This window comes from Ovis aries, chromosome 24 (assembly GCF_016772045.2).
Source record: "Ovis aries strain OAR_USU_Benz2616 breed Rambouillet chromosome 24, ARS-UI_Ramb_v3.0, whole genome shotgun sequence".
Taxonomy (NCBI): Eukaryota; Metazoa; Chordata; class Mammalia; order Artiodactyla; family Bovidae; genus Ovis; species Ovis aries.
This window is the reverse complement of record NC_056077.1, coordinates 26,556,415-26,570,125: the sequence shown is the minus strand read 5'-3', so window position 1 is coordinate 26,570,125 and position 13,711 is coordinate 26,556,415. Positions and strand designations below refer to the sequence as shown.

The 13,711-nt window shown below is 49.8% G+C and overlaps 1 protein-coding gene across 6 annotated transcripts; it reads left to right on the top strand.

Moving 5' to 3' along the window:
* Positions 1-16: 16 nt before the first annotated feature.
* Positions 17-13,429, top strand: CLN3 (CLN3 lysosomal/endosomal transmembrane protein, battenin). Of its 6 annotated transcripts, none has more exons than XM_042240060.1 (17): positions 17-497; positions 1,193-1,260; positions 1,543-1,634; positions 1,793-1,871; positions 3,438-3,534; positions 4,708-4,779; positions 5,172-5,251; positions 5,353-5,438; positions 6,308-6,380; positions 6,466-6,609; positions 7,545-7,657; positions 8,948-8,994; positions 9,074-9,142; positions 9,237-9,292; positions 9,427-9,520; positions 12,802-12,942; positions 13,050-13,429. In XM_042240060.1, exons 3-17 carry the CDS (start codon positions 1,589-1,591, stop codon positions 13,167-13,169), a joined length of 1,317 nt encoding a protein of 438 aa, XP_042095994.1. In that variant the 5' UTR covers positions 17-497; positions 1,193-1,260; positions 1,543-1,588; the 3' UTR covers positions 13,170-13,429. The 6 variants fall into 6 exon arrangements, with proteins under 6 accessions (XP_042095994.1, XP_027817846.1, XP_011959725.1 ...); XM_027962045.2 differs by having other exon boundaries at positions 1,162-1,260; XM_012104335.3 differs by lacking the exons at positions 17-497; positions 1,193-1,260 and adding an exon at positions 1,299-1,357.
* Positions 13,430-13,711: the final 282 nt, after the last annotated feature.

Here is a 13,711-nt window from a genome sequence, read left to right as displayed (position 1 = left end):
GGAAGCTGGGGTTTGTGGTTCCTGTTTTGCCTGGGGACAAAGAGTAGGAGTGAGCAGGGGGCTGGTAAGAGCTCTGGTTTCTCATTTCAGGGTCATTAATGCTTCCCCAAGAGGAAGAAAGAGCTGGATTGGTGGCTCCAATGCCCATTTGCTCATCTGTAGTCATTCTTGCAAAACGAAACTTGGCTACACTTTGTACTGTGGTTATTCACGTCTACCTCCCACCTTCCTTTGAGTTCCTTGAAGGAGGAGGCCATGTATGACATGTTGCTGAATTTCTAGAGCCCAGTATGGGTAGTAGGATCCTGTTTTTCATTGGTTGAGTGATCTGGGAAGCATACCATAGGGGGTACCTTTCAAACAGCAAGTCTGAAGGCCTGGTGGGGAGGAAGAGCTGGGAGAGGTGGGCACTGACTGTTGGAAGCCCACAAGAGAGATTAGCAGGGGAAGGACGTGATGAAGAAAACACAGGATGCTGCTTTACCACCTAGAGGAAGGTAAGAGAATAATTGCTCCTTATTTGGGACTACGTGAAATGACTTTAATCTACACCTCTTCCTCTACTCCCTCCCGGAGCCTCACATTCCAAATTTTCAATGAGAGGAACTAGATGAGATCGCAGACTCAGAATCTCCAGCCTTAGAATCATTTGGTCTAATCACCCTTAATGCAGGCAGGAATCTGCAGCCAGCTGAGCCACCAACCCTGTCCCTGGTGCTCTATTTCTTAATGCCGAGTTTCTAAAGTCACCTTTAGGTCTGATGTTGTACAATCATCAGTAACTTTCCTTTTTTGTTTTCTCATCTGCAAAACTAGGGTTGAACTACCTTGGTTCTAACATAAATTAAGAAAAGAGTTCTCTTAACTCTTGGATACTGCCAAGAGATAACTCATGACATCTTATTAGGTGGGTGCTATCTTTACTTACAGTTTCTAAAGCAATCTAAAGGCAACAGATAGGAATAAGAATGTGATGCGGCTGCCTTTGTTGTCAGCCAGAAAGTCTTGGGTAGCTGTGTGGCCATATTTGTTTCTGGCAGTTGCAGGCCGTGAGAGAAGCTGAAGCCGTTGGTAGCCATGACTAGTGCTGGCACGACGTTCAAGGCCTTGGGCGCTGCTACCTAACATCATGGCTCTTGTTGCTTATCCTATCCACACCAGTTTTAAACCGGTGGTTCCCGGGTTCTCCCAGCCTCTATCTCTCCTACGCCTCGGAGTTGGGAAGGTCTAAAACGAAGGCAGAGAGAAGACCCGGAAGTGGTGAGGACCTTGAAGCACGTGATGAGGGACCCGCCGGTGCGGTCACGTGACTGTCTGTTTAAGGGTGCGGGTGCGAAATGTTCAGCTGCTCTTAAAGGTACAGGCTGCAGGGCCCCCTGCTTTAGAGAGGACGGGGGCAGAGTCCGACAACCGGGGGTGGTAGGGCGTGCGAGGGCGGGAGATGGAGCCTCGGGTTAGGGTCGTGGCTCGCCGGGCGTGAATGCAGCGGAGGACTCGCAGCTGGGACGGCAATGGGGCGTTGATCCCTCTTACCTGTCTCAGACCCTCATCCGTCCCATTGGAGCCAACTTTACGAGAACTTGATGCCATGGGAGGCTGTGCGGGCTCGCCGCGGCGCCTTTCGGATTCCGAGGGTGAGTATAGCCGCCGACCCTCACGGGATTGACTTCCTCTGTCCTCGCGACGTACCTGACAGGCTCGGGCGCTGGTCGGCCCCGGGAGAATATCCGTGGGACCATCGTGCACCTGAGACTGGGGTGGGGGTCATGCCCTTTTTTTCTCCCCCTTTCAGGGGAGGAGACAGACCCGGCACCTCGGCCTCCGCTGCAAGACAGTCAGGGCGCCCATTGGAAGAACGCGGTGGGCTTCTGGTGAGTGGCCTGAATAAGTAAAAAGCGGGTGGGAAGAGTTGAGTTTCAGAAAAGGAGCTGAATTCACAAAATATTTTTATTGTTTGTTGTTTTGGTCGCTAAGTCGAGATTCTTTTGCAACCCAGTGAATTGTAACCTGCCAGGCAGGCTCCTTTGCCAGCAGGATTTTCCAGCAAGAATGCTGGAGTGATTTGCCATTTGCTTTTCCAGGGGATCTTTCCCACCGAGGGATGGAAGCGACATTTCCTGCCTTGGCAGGCAGATTCTTTACCACTGAGCCACCAGGGAAGTTTTTTTTTTTTTTGCCCTGAGGTCCACTGTAAATTTTCCACATTTCACTCATTCACTTTCACCTTTTGGTCCGTTCCGCATATCACCTGGAGGGTTATTTTCTTCTTGTTTTTACTGCAATGAACTCAGCCTTTAAATTTGTAAATACTTGTATTTTTAAAAAGAAAACTGTAAGTCACTATTCTGAATGGAAAGCCAGTATTTTCTTAATGCATTTTTGAGTAAATACATCACTAACTTTAAAAAGTCATCTGTCTACCTCCTGAAATCATTCAAACACTGAGGCTTGGGAAATAATTTTAGCACTAATTTAAACATCAAGGGAGCTTCCCTGGTGGCTCAGCAGTACAGAATCCACCTGGCAAGCAGGAGAATCAGGTTCAATCCCTGGGTTGGGAAGATCCCCTGGAGAAGGAAATGGCAACCCACCCCAGTATCCTTACCTGGAAAATCCCATGGACAGAGAAGCCAAGCGGGCTACAGTCCATGGTGTCGCAAAGAGTCGGACATGACTTGGTGGTGTTTACAACAACAGCAACAAGCATCAAGGACTTGGGTAGCAGATTGGGTTGGAAGTGAGGCTTCTCTCTCTGAGCCTCAGTTTCTCAGCAGTAAAATGGGAGAAGCAGCAGTACCACTTCGTAGGCTTGTGAAAAGGACACATGAAATTCTATTGCTGTGCCCTGTTCCCTACCCATCACTGACAGCAGCTGTGGGAGATGAGAGTAAGTGAACAAGATCCTTCATAGATCATAAAAGGTGTTATCTTGTTTTGATCTCTACATCACTCTGTAAGATAGTTAGCAGGGAAATTTGTATCCCCATTTTACACATGACTCAACTCAGGCCGCTCAAGTGGAAGTGGCAGACATGGGACCTGAACATAGTCCTTTGGGTTTCAAGGCCCCAGGATCTCTCTACTGTACCACAGTTGGAGACAGTGGATCCGTGGATGAGAAATGCCCCAGGGACTGAGTCATGGTGGGAGCTTGGAGGAGAGAATCATCAAGGATGACTTCCTTCTCTTCCTGGGAGAGGTCTTGGAGATTAGATGTGAACCTAAATTTGTCATCTCGAGGCCTGTATTTTGAACCCTCCCACCCCATGGGGATGTGGTCTGAAGACAGAGGAAAAAGAAGGCATGGGAAAGTGGGAGGTGTGGTGCTGGGACGGTGGATAGATTGTAGTCCTAAATATAAGTTATGATCTATTCCCTTTTGTCACTTGCATCTCAATAAAACTGGGGGTGGGGGGAATCTGTCCTGCTCACTCCAGGCTCTTGGGCCTCTGCAACAACTTCTCTTACGTGGTGATGCTCAGCGCTGCCCACGACATCCTTAGTCACCAGAGAACAGCTGGGAATCAGAGCCATGTAAGTGACCCTCTCTACCACCACCACCAGTCGCTGTGGGAAGAGGAGGGACTCACCTTGGGCCGAGACCCACTTGAAACACTCGTGGAATGGGGTGACTAAGGGGTGGGGCAAGATGGCTAGTTTCCAGACCTCAGAGCAGTAAGGGCCTTTAAGAATCAATTGGTATGGGCTTCCCTGGTGGCTCTGTGGTAAAGAATCTGCCTGCCAGTGCAGGAGACAAGGGTTCAATCCCTGATCTGAGAAGATCCCACATGCCGCAGAGCAAATAAGCCCATGGGCGACAGCTATTGAGCCTGTGCTCTGGAGCCCAGGAACCGCAACTATGGAGCCTGTGGGCTGCCACTCCTGAATCCTGAGTGCCCTAGAGCCCCTGCTCTGCAACAGAGGGGCTACCACAGTGAGAAGCCTGTCCACTGCAACTAGAGAGTAGCCCCCACTTGCCACAACTAGAGAAAAGACTGCAACAATGAAGACCCAGCACAGCCAAAAATGGATAAAATTTAAAGCTTTTTTTAGAAAAGAATCAATTGGTTCTTGCAAACCAATTGCAAACTCAAATGTTGGCTGGATGGAACTATGGTCTAAAGCATGGTTTTTTAACCCCAGCATTATTGTTGACATTTGGGGCTGGATAATTTTTTGTTGGGTGATTTTCCTATGCATCATACAATGTTTAACAGCATCTCCGGCCTCTACCCACTGGACACTAATAGAATGTCCCTCACCCTCCAGTTGGTGACAACCAAGAATGTCTCCAGACATGGCCAAATGTTCCCTGGAGGGTATAATCACCTTTGGTTGAGAACTTCTTGTCTATCATGAGCTGGAGGAGGCAGGCCTAGGAGGAGCAGCTACCACCTTGCAGGTCCAACAGGGAATTTGGTCCAAGAGCAAATTTTTCTGGAAACCTAGGTTTTTAAAATGAAAGTTCCCAAGTGTGTTACCCAAATAAAGTCTGTTTACAGGGCCCTCTTTGGCATGTCGACCGTTAATTTGAGACTCCCGTGGAAACCCCCTCCCCATTGTGCCCATAGAGAAAGTGAGGTCTCAAGAGGCCAGGGCTGACCCAAGGACATCCTTCCAAGTCAGAGCAGAGCTGGGAATGGAACCAGGCCTTGTTTGTCTGCCCTCCTGCCTCCCTGGGTGAAAAACTTTCTTCTCTCTCATCAGGTGGACCCAGACCCAACGCCCACCTCCCACAATAGCTCATCTCGATTTGACTGCAACCCTGTCTCCACAGCAGTGAGTACCCATCTGCTCCTTCCCTTCCCCTTCTTCTGGGTCCATAGATCCCACCCACTTAGAACCCAGCACCCATGATTCTAATCATTAAGGCTGTCATCTACTGAGCACTTCCTGTGTGCAGCAGGAGTTAGCTTATTGAATCCATATAACAGTCCTGTGAATTAGGCTCTATAATTATCTCCATTTTCTAAATAAACTGAAACTCAGAGAATGTGAATACTGAACACATAGCTCAGGAGTGGCAGAGCTGGGACTGGGATCCAGACCTGTGTGATATCAGAACCTGTGTTTGTAGCCCATCTAATCGGGTTTCTGTCTTTCCCTGGCCACTGGGTTGGGAGGCTTGTCCCTGGGAAGGTCTGGGGTCTCATTTGATTCTCTGATCCCAGGCGGTGCTTCTGGCTGACATCCTTCCCACCCTCATCATCAAATTGCTGGCTCCTCTTGGCCTTCATCTGCTGCCCTACAGGTCTGGGTGTGGGTGGTGGGAGGAAAGGCAGATGGGGTCTGTGAGTGGGGAGGCGGGGAGGGCTGGGGAGCTGACCATCCCCATCTCCCACCTCCCTTCAGCCCCCGGGTGCTCACCAGTGGGATCTGTGCTGCAGGAAGCTTCCTCCTAGTTGCCTTTTCTCATTCGGTGATGATCAGCCTGTGTGGTGAGTGGGAGGTTTTATGTCAAGTGGGGGGTTCAAAGGATCCACAACAGACAGGGTAGTTTCCCCAACTTCCCAGAGGAGAGAAATCATTTTTTGTAACCCTCAGACACCTGCTAAGACTGTCATGGTAGGAGATGGGAGATGAGGTCAATAGGGAAGGATAGGTAGGGGAGATGGGAGAAAATGGACTGAATAGATGGAAATCAAGATGAGCAGTCACCAAGAGTTTGTGATGGAGGTGGAGGAGGCATCAAGGACAGGGAATTCTTGGGAATTTCCTGGTGGTCCAGTGGTTAGGACTCAGCGCTTTCATTGCTGTGGCCCAGGTTGGAAAACTGGTTGGGGAACTAAGATCCTGCAAGCTGCGCACCCAGCCAAAACAAACAAAAAGAATGAGTTCTTGCTCGTGGTTTGATAGCTGGGTGGGTGGAGGGTGCCATTCCCTATGAGGGGACGTACAAGCAAGGGGCTTGGTTCCACTTCACATCTGGAGCCCAGCCTGTCCAAGGGAGCTGTTTTTATTTATTTGATTGTTGGCTGCGTTGGGTCTTCCTTGCAGCAAGAGGGCTTTCTCTAGTTTGCGGCATGTGAGGTCTTCTCTAGCTGTGGCTCAATGTTCTCTTGTTGCGGAGCATGAAGTTAGTTGCACAGCATCATGTGGGATGTTAGGTCCCCGACCAGGGATTGAACTCACATCCCCTACACTGGAAGGCAGATTCTTAACCACTGGATCACCAGGGAAGTCCCAGGAGATGTCTTTTCAGCCCCTCCATGTGGATGCAGAGGAGGCTGCGGCCACACCTGCTTAGGGGATCGGGGCTGTTGGGGAAAGGCTGGCTGTAGCCACTGCCATGCTTGCCCCCCCCCAGGTGTGGTCTTGGCTAGCATCTCTTCAGGTCTGGGGGAAGTCACCTTCCTCTCGCTCACTGCCTTCTACCCCAGGTAAGCAGGCAGAGAGGGGAGTGGGGGGCGGGGGTCCCACTGCTGGCTTTGGTCCTGCCTAGTGCTACTGTGTTCTCCTTCTCAGGGCCGTGATCTCCTGCTGGTCCTCAGGTACTGGGGGAGCAGGGCTGCTAGGGGCGCTGTCTTACCTGGGCCTCACCCAGGCTGGCCTCTCTCCCCAGCACACCCTGCTGTCCATGCTGGGCATCCCCACCCTGCTGCTGGCCAGGTAAGCAGCCGGGATTCAAGGAGCGAGAACTTGACTGTGATCCTGATCTTCAGATCCCTACAGCCAAGTGGGAGGATGTGGCATCTCTGACAGGCCTGGGTTTGGATTCTGGAGCCTGCTCCTTGTTAGCTGTGTTACATGGGACAAGTTGCTTTACGTCTCTGACCCTCAGTTTTCCCATAGGTGGATTCTGTTCATTTTGTGTGTGTTTCCATGTGTGTTAGGAAAACATTTTCATTGGTCAATCAAACCTGTGATTTCACAGAAGATTGCTTAGGACCAGGCCATGTAGAAAAAGGGAATCAATTGAAAGGGAAATAGTAAAAAATATGATATACAGGAGGGATATGGACATGGCGAATATCATGAAGGCAAAACATAAGTGACCGAACTTTGGGAAGTTCTGAAGTGCTCATCCAGAGTACAGGATGAGCACATCATAAATGGAAGCTGGAGCGATTATTGGGACTTCCCTGGTGGCTCAGTGCTAAAGAATCCACCTGCCAATGCAGGAAACTCAGGTTCGATCCCTGGGTGGGGAAGATCCCCTGGAGAAGGAAATGGCAACCCACTCCAGTATCCTTGCCTGAGAAATCCCATGGACAGAGGAGCCTGGCAGGCTGCAGTCCATGGTGTCACAGAGTCTGAGACGACTTAGTGACTAAACAAGAGTGATTATTAGGAAAATAACAAGAAGGCAGAACTGACAGGCTTGTTGTGAGCAGAGAGTCAAAACGAGGGCCTGTGGATTAGAAACAACAAGGATATACATTTCAGCTCCAGAGGAAGAAGCATTTTTGCACAGTTGGAGGCTCTCTGGCCGGGTTTGAGGTGTCTTGGAGGAGAGGAGGAATGATGGGGGCTATCCTGGGAGGGGGCAGCCTTTACAGCCCAACAGAAGCTCTTCAATCTTCCTTCATTCTGTCCATTTCTAGCTATTTCTTGTTGCTCACATCTCCTGGGCCGCAGGATCCCAGAGGGGAAGAGGATTCAGACACAGCAGCTCGGCAGCCCCTGATCAACAATGAGGCCTCAGAGTCGAAGCCAGGTAGGAAACTCAGGAGCTCCTCAGAGCGGTGGTCACTTTCTCTCTCTGGGTTTCAGTCTTTCTGTGGGGAATTTGGAGGGGACGTGGATGGGCATGTCAGTTTTGGTGAGAGCCAATCACATTCATCGGAGAAGGAAATGGCAGCCCACTCCAGTACTCTTGCCTGGAAACTCCCGTGGATGGAGGAGCCTGGTAGGCTGCAGTCCATGGGGTCGAGAAGAGTCGGACATGACCGAGCGACTTCACTTTCACTTTTCACTTTCATGCATTGGAGAAGGAAATGGCAACCCACTCCAGTGTTCTTGCCTGGAGAATCCCAGGGACGGGGGAGCCTGGTGGGCTGCCATCTATGGGGTCGCACAGAGTCGGACATGACTGAAGCGACTTAGCAGCAGCAGCAGCAATCGCATTCATCTCTTCAAGAAACACTCATCTTTGGGACTTCCTTGGCAGTCCAGTGGTTCAGACTCTGCGCTTCCAATGCAAGGGGCATGGATTCAGTCCCTAGTCAGGGAACTAAGTTTCCATATGCCGTGCAGTATGGCAAAAAAAACAAACAAACAAAAAAAACTATCAAATACTACGTGTTGTATCATTTGTAAACAAACAACCAGGTCAGAAACTCATTTTCACATGTTGTTGATAAGTATTAGAAGAGCATGACAGAGTGATGTGCTCGGAAATGACATGGTGGAAAGGAGAGGGGTTCTACTTAGAGAAGGTGCCCATCGAAGGCTTTTTGAGAACATCTCATTGGGCTGAAATATGAAAGACAAGGAGTCAGTTCTGTGTACATTGGCGTGAATAGGTTCCAGGCTGAGGGACCAGCAAGTGTTAAGGCCCTGTGGTGGAAATGAGCTTGGGTGTTCAAAGTAACAGAAAGAGGGGCCCAGTGTGGCTGGGGCAGGGCCCTGTATACCACCATCAAGCTGTAAGCTATACAGGGACCTCCCTGATGGTCCAGTGGTTAAGACTCTGCTTTCCAGTGCAAGGGGCACAGGTTCAGTCCCTGGTCAGGGAATTAAGATCCCACATGCTGAATCATGTGGCAAAAAAAAAAAAGGCTATACAGGAGTCATGAAAAAGTCTTTTATCTGGTTACTTTTTTTTTTAATCATGGTAATACCCATACCATGAAGTTGGCCCATTTAACCATATTGAATTGTACAGTCCAGTGGCGTGTGTGCATTCACATTGTAGTATTGGCTGGTTGATTCCTGCACACCAGCACCCCTTTTTCTGAGTCAAGGTGCTGACCTCACCTGCCCTTCTCTCCCTGCTGCCCTGCAGGCTCTGGCTCACCCCTCTCCCTTCAGGAAAGGTGGACCGTGTTTAAGGTACAGACGATAGCTGTGGCATGTCCCCCGCGGCCAGCGTTCATCACCCGCCTCCCGCTCACGTCTCCTGACTTTCCAGGGCCTGTTGCACTACATCGTCCCCTTGGTGCTGGTTTACTTTGCTGAGTATTTCATCAACCAGGGACTTGTGAGTGAGGGCTGCCAGGAGGGGTGTGGGAACGATGATGGAGGTGGGGACCCACATGGCCTTGTCCATCTCCTCTGTCTGCTCTTTGCTGCAGTTTGAACTCCTCTTCTTCCGGAACACGTTCCTGACTCATGCTGAGCAGTACCGCTGGTGAGAAGAGTTGGGGTGTGTGGCAGGACCGGCAGGGGGCTGGGGGCGCCCCTTGATGATGACTAGGGTTGGGAGGGGCTGCCCTGCCGAGGAGGCACCAGAGGGGCTTCCTCCTTCTCTGCGCCTCATCAAAGGTACCAGATGCTGTACCAGGCCGGTGTCTTTGCCTCCCGCTCCTCCCTCCGCTGCTGTCCCATCCGCCACACATGGGTCCTGGCCTTGCTGCAGGTACTGAGCCCCTGGCCCTCACTTTCTTCCTCCCTTGGCTCCCAGCTTCCCCAGGGTCCATCATTTCCTTCCCTCAGCAGGGGTTATTGATCACATCGCATCATGTTTTAATCATGGGGAATGGAAGCCAGCAGGGGTCGGTGTAAGATGCATGGCCTCAGGTGCTCAGCAAGCCCCGGTGCAGATCCCAGCTTCTATACTCAGTAGCTGTGTGATTTAGGGCAGGTCTCTGAACTAATCTTGAACCTCAGTTTCCTCATCTGTAAACTGGGCATGGTTGTAAGAAATGGAAATGTGAAGCATGAAAGAATGAGAGTGTGTATCATGTCTTAATCAGTTAGGTGACTACCCAAGCCTCATGCAGAGACAGACTTTCAAAGAATGTTTCTAACAATCAGAAAATGTCCTGTTCTTTTATCCTGGGTGGTTAACTACATAGAACCAGTGACTTTGTGAGTAAAGCAGGTTATTTATCTCAAGACTGGTGAGCAAATTCATGGCAAAGGTCAAGTAAGTGATTAAGCTTTAAATGAGCAAAAACACCTTTCTGTACAACAATTTTAATGAAAGGAGTTTTACATAACCAGCAATCATGTTTGGTTGTCATGCAATTAAAGCCGCTGAAGGTAACTAATAAACCTTCAACTTTTTTTTATAGAAGAAAACATGATTTTAACCAGTCATATCTTTTTATTTGTTTCTAAATGTCAGAGTTCTTGGTCAAACAAAAATAAGTCCTTATTGTGTGCTCAGCCACTCAGTCATGTCCAACTGTTTGCAATCCCGTGGTCTGTAGCCTGCCAGTTTGCTCTGTCCAGGGGATTTTTTTTCCAGGCAAGAGTACTGGAGCGAGTTGCCATTTCCTTCTCCAGGGGATCTTCCAAAACCCAGTGATTAAATCCACATCTCCTGCTTGGCAGACGGATTCTTTACCACTGAGCCATCAGGGAAGCCCGAAACAAGTGGTTGGCAACCTCCAAATTATTTTAATATCCCTTTGGATCATGCTCTTGGGAACAGAAAGAAAGAAAGAAAGTGAAGTTGCTCAGTCGTGTCTGACTCTTTGAGACCCCATGGACTGTAGCCTGCCAGACTCTTCCGTCCATGGAATTTTCCAGGCAAGGATACTGGAGTGGGTTGCCATTTCCTTCTCCAGGAGATCTTCCCTATCTAGGGATTGAACCTGGGTCTCCGCAGGCAGACTCTTTACTGTCTGAGCCACCAGGGAAGCCCAGAAGGGCATATAAAAAGGTGACCTTTAAAATAAATCTCACAAAGGTCCATCTAGTCAAAGTTATGGTTTTTCCAGTAGTCATTTATGGATGTGAGAGTTGGACTATAAAGAAAAGTGAAAGTGAAGTCGCTCAGTCGTGTCCGACTCTTTGCGACCCCATGGACTGTAGCCTATCAGGCTCCTCCATCCATGGGATTTTCCAGGCAAGAGTGCTGGAGTGGATTGCCATTTCCTTCTCCAGGGGATCTTCCCAGGAATCGAACCCAGGTCTCCCGCATTGCAGGCAGACACTTTACCGTCTGAGCTACCAGGGAAGCCCACTATAAAGAAAGCTGAGCACTAAAGAATTGATGCTTTTGAACTGTGGTGTTAGAGAAGACTCTTGAGAGTCCCTTGAACTGCAAGGAGATCCAATGAGTCCATCCTAGAGGAAATCAGTCCTGAATATTCGTTGGAAGGATTGATGCTGAAGCTGAAACTCCAAAGCTTTGGTCACCTGATGCGGATAACTGATTCACTGGAAAAGACCCTGATGCTGGGAAAGATTGAAGGCTGGAGGAGAAGGAGAAGACAGAGGATGAGATGGTTGGATGGCATCACTGATGCGATGGACATGAGATCGAGTAGGCTCTGGGAGTTGGTGATGGATACGGAAGCCTGGTGTGCTGCAGTCCATGGGGTTTCAAAGAGTTGGACACGACTGAGCTGCTGAACTTAGAGGAAAGTCCTTTGCCCTTTTTAATAATTTTAACTCATTTCTATGATAACAAGGTACAGCATTAGAATAGATTATACTTTAGTGTTAAGTCAACTGCATGCAAATATCCTCTCAGTTTCTTCCTTATTTATTTAAACTACTGCCAGCCCAGGGCTTTGTACTTGCCAAGTTCCAAATTGTATCAGTTCTTAACTCAGGAATCTTCATTAGATGCCACTGAAATGGGTCACTTATGATTTTCGCTATAATTTAAGCAAGGCCACTTCATAGAATTAGCGGCGTATAATTGTTTGATTCCATTACAGAAAGCATCTGCCCCTAATGAGCCAGGTGAATGTGTCTATAGTCTTTCTGGGATGACCTTGGTATTACTAGGGTATGCTCTTTTAGATGCAGATCCCTGAGCCCACCTCTGGCTTCCTGAATTAGAACCTCTGAGGGCAAGGCCTGTGTAGGTAACAAGACCCACAGGTGATCTGTATGTATTGGCTTGGCCAAAAAGTTCGTTTGGGTTTTCCCATGCCATCATGGGGAAAACCTCGAATGAACTTTTTGGCCAACCCAATACATTAAGCATGTGAACCACTGGGGTGGCCTACAGACTGGGGAGGCAAACTTATGTCCCACTGGGTCAGTAGGATGCCTTGAAGGACTAGGACACTAGGAAGGGACCTACACCCTTGAGTGGGGTCAGCAAGCCAAACATCCAAGCCCCGGTTTCTCAATCTCAGCTTTATTGGCATTTTGGGCCTGGATGGTTCTTTGTTGTTAGGCTGCTCTGGGAGCCATAGGATGTTGAGCAGCATCCCTGGCCTCTGCCTACTCCATGCCCGTAGCACCCTTCCTCCCCAGGTGTAACAACCAGGGACGTCTCTGGATGTTGCCGCATGTCCCATAGGCAGCAGAGTCATGCCTAGTTGAGAGCCTCTGGTCTCACTTAGCATCTGGTTGGTAAAATCAAGGGGAGGGGAGACCTCTCCACTCAGGGAGCCTTTGGGAGAAGGAATGAAATCATGAGAGTGAGAGTGGCCTTGATCCAAGCTGAGCCGTGAACAGTGGTGACTAGGAGAGTCCAAGTAGGGGACTGCAGGCTAGCATCCCAGATGGTGGGAGAGACACGGGCACGGGGAGGAGGGGAGGAGACCCCTAGGGTCCAGGCTGCTGGGAAGCGGTAGGGAGGCCTCCCCCAGATCCCAGGGTCCGGTAGGCCAGCTGGGTGTTGGAATTTGGTCCCCGCCTGTCAGCCCTCACTTTCATCACAGGACAGCACCTCCCTTCTTGCCCTCCTCTGGTCCTCGGTTCACCCCTCCCCTCTCCCTGCACCCACAGTGCCTCAACCTGGCGTTCCTGCTGGTGGACGTGTGGCTGAGCTTCCTGCCGAGCATCTACCTCATCTTCCTGATCATTGTGTTTGAGGGGCTCCTAGGGGGTGCGGCCTACGTGAACACCTTTCACAACATTGCCCTAGAGGTCAGCACCAGCTGGGCGAGGGCTGTGGGTGGGTGGCCTCTCTGGGAAAAGTCCCAAGCAGGGGTGTTGAGGACTGAAGCCTCACCTTTGCTCCCCACCCTCCCCAGACCAGCGATGAGCACCGGGAATTTGCCATGGCAACTGCCTGTATCTCCGACACCTTGGGGATCTCACTTTCAGGGCTCCTGGCCCTGCCTCTGCATGACTTCCTCTGCCAACTCACCTGACATTCTGACTCCTCGGGACATAGGACACGCTGACCTGGGACTCTACTGATAGGTGGGCAGGTTGGACTGACCCCATCCCTACCCAGATCCCATCTATGAGATCTATCCCCAGCCTTCCCTACATGGCTGGAGTGTAGAAAAGTGCTGAGGCCCCATTCCCCTTGGATGGAGGGGCAGCAGTTTTTCTACCACTACCAAGCTGGTTTCGGGAAATTTCTTGCCATTAGGCTGTCGGAATAAATGCCTATTTTATCAATTGACTCTTGTGCCATTTTTCTCTCTGAACACATTTGCTGGGACTTCCCTGGTAGTCCAGTGGTTAAGACTTCACCTTCCAATGCAAGGGTTAGGGGTTTGATCCCTGGTCAGGGAGGTAAGATCCCACAAGCCTCTTGGGCAAAAAACTAAAACATAAAACAGAAGCAGTATCATAACAAATTCAATAAAGGCTTTAAAAAACAAAAACATTTTCTTCTGTTGGTAAAAATGGTAAGTTCACTATGGAATATATAAGGAGAGTGTAAAGGAAGTACTTCAGCAAA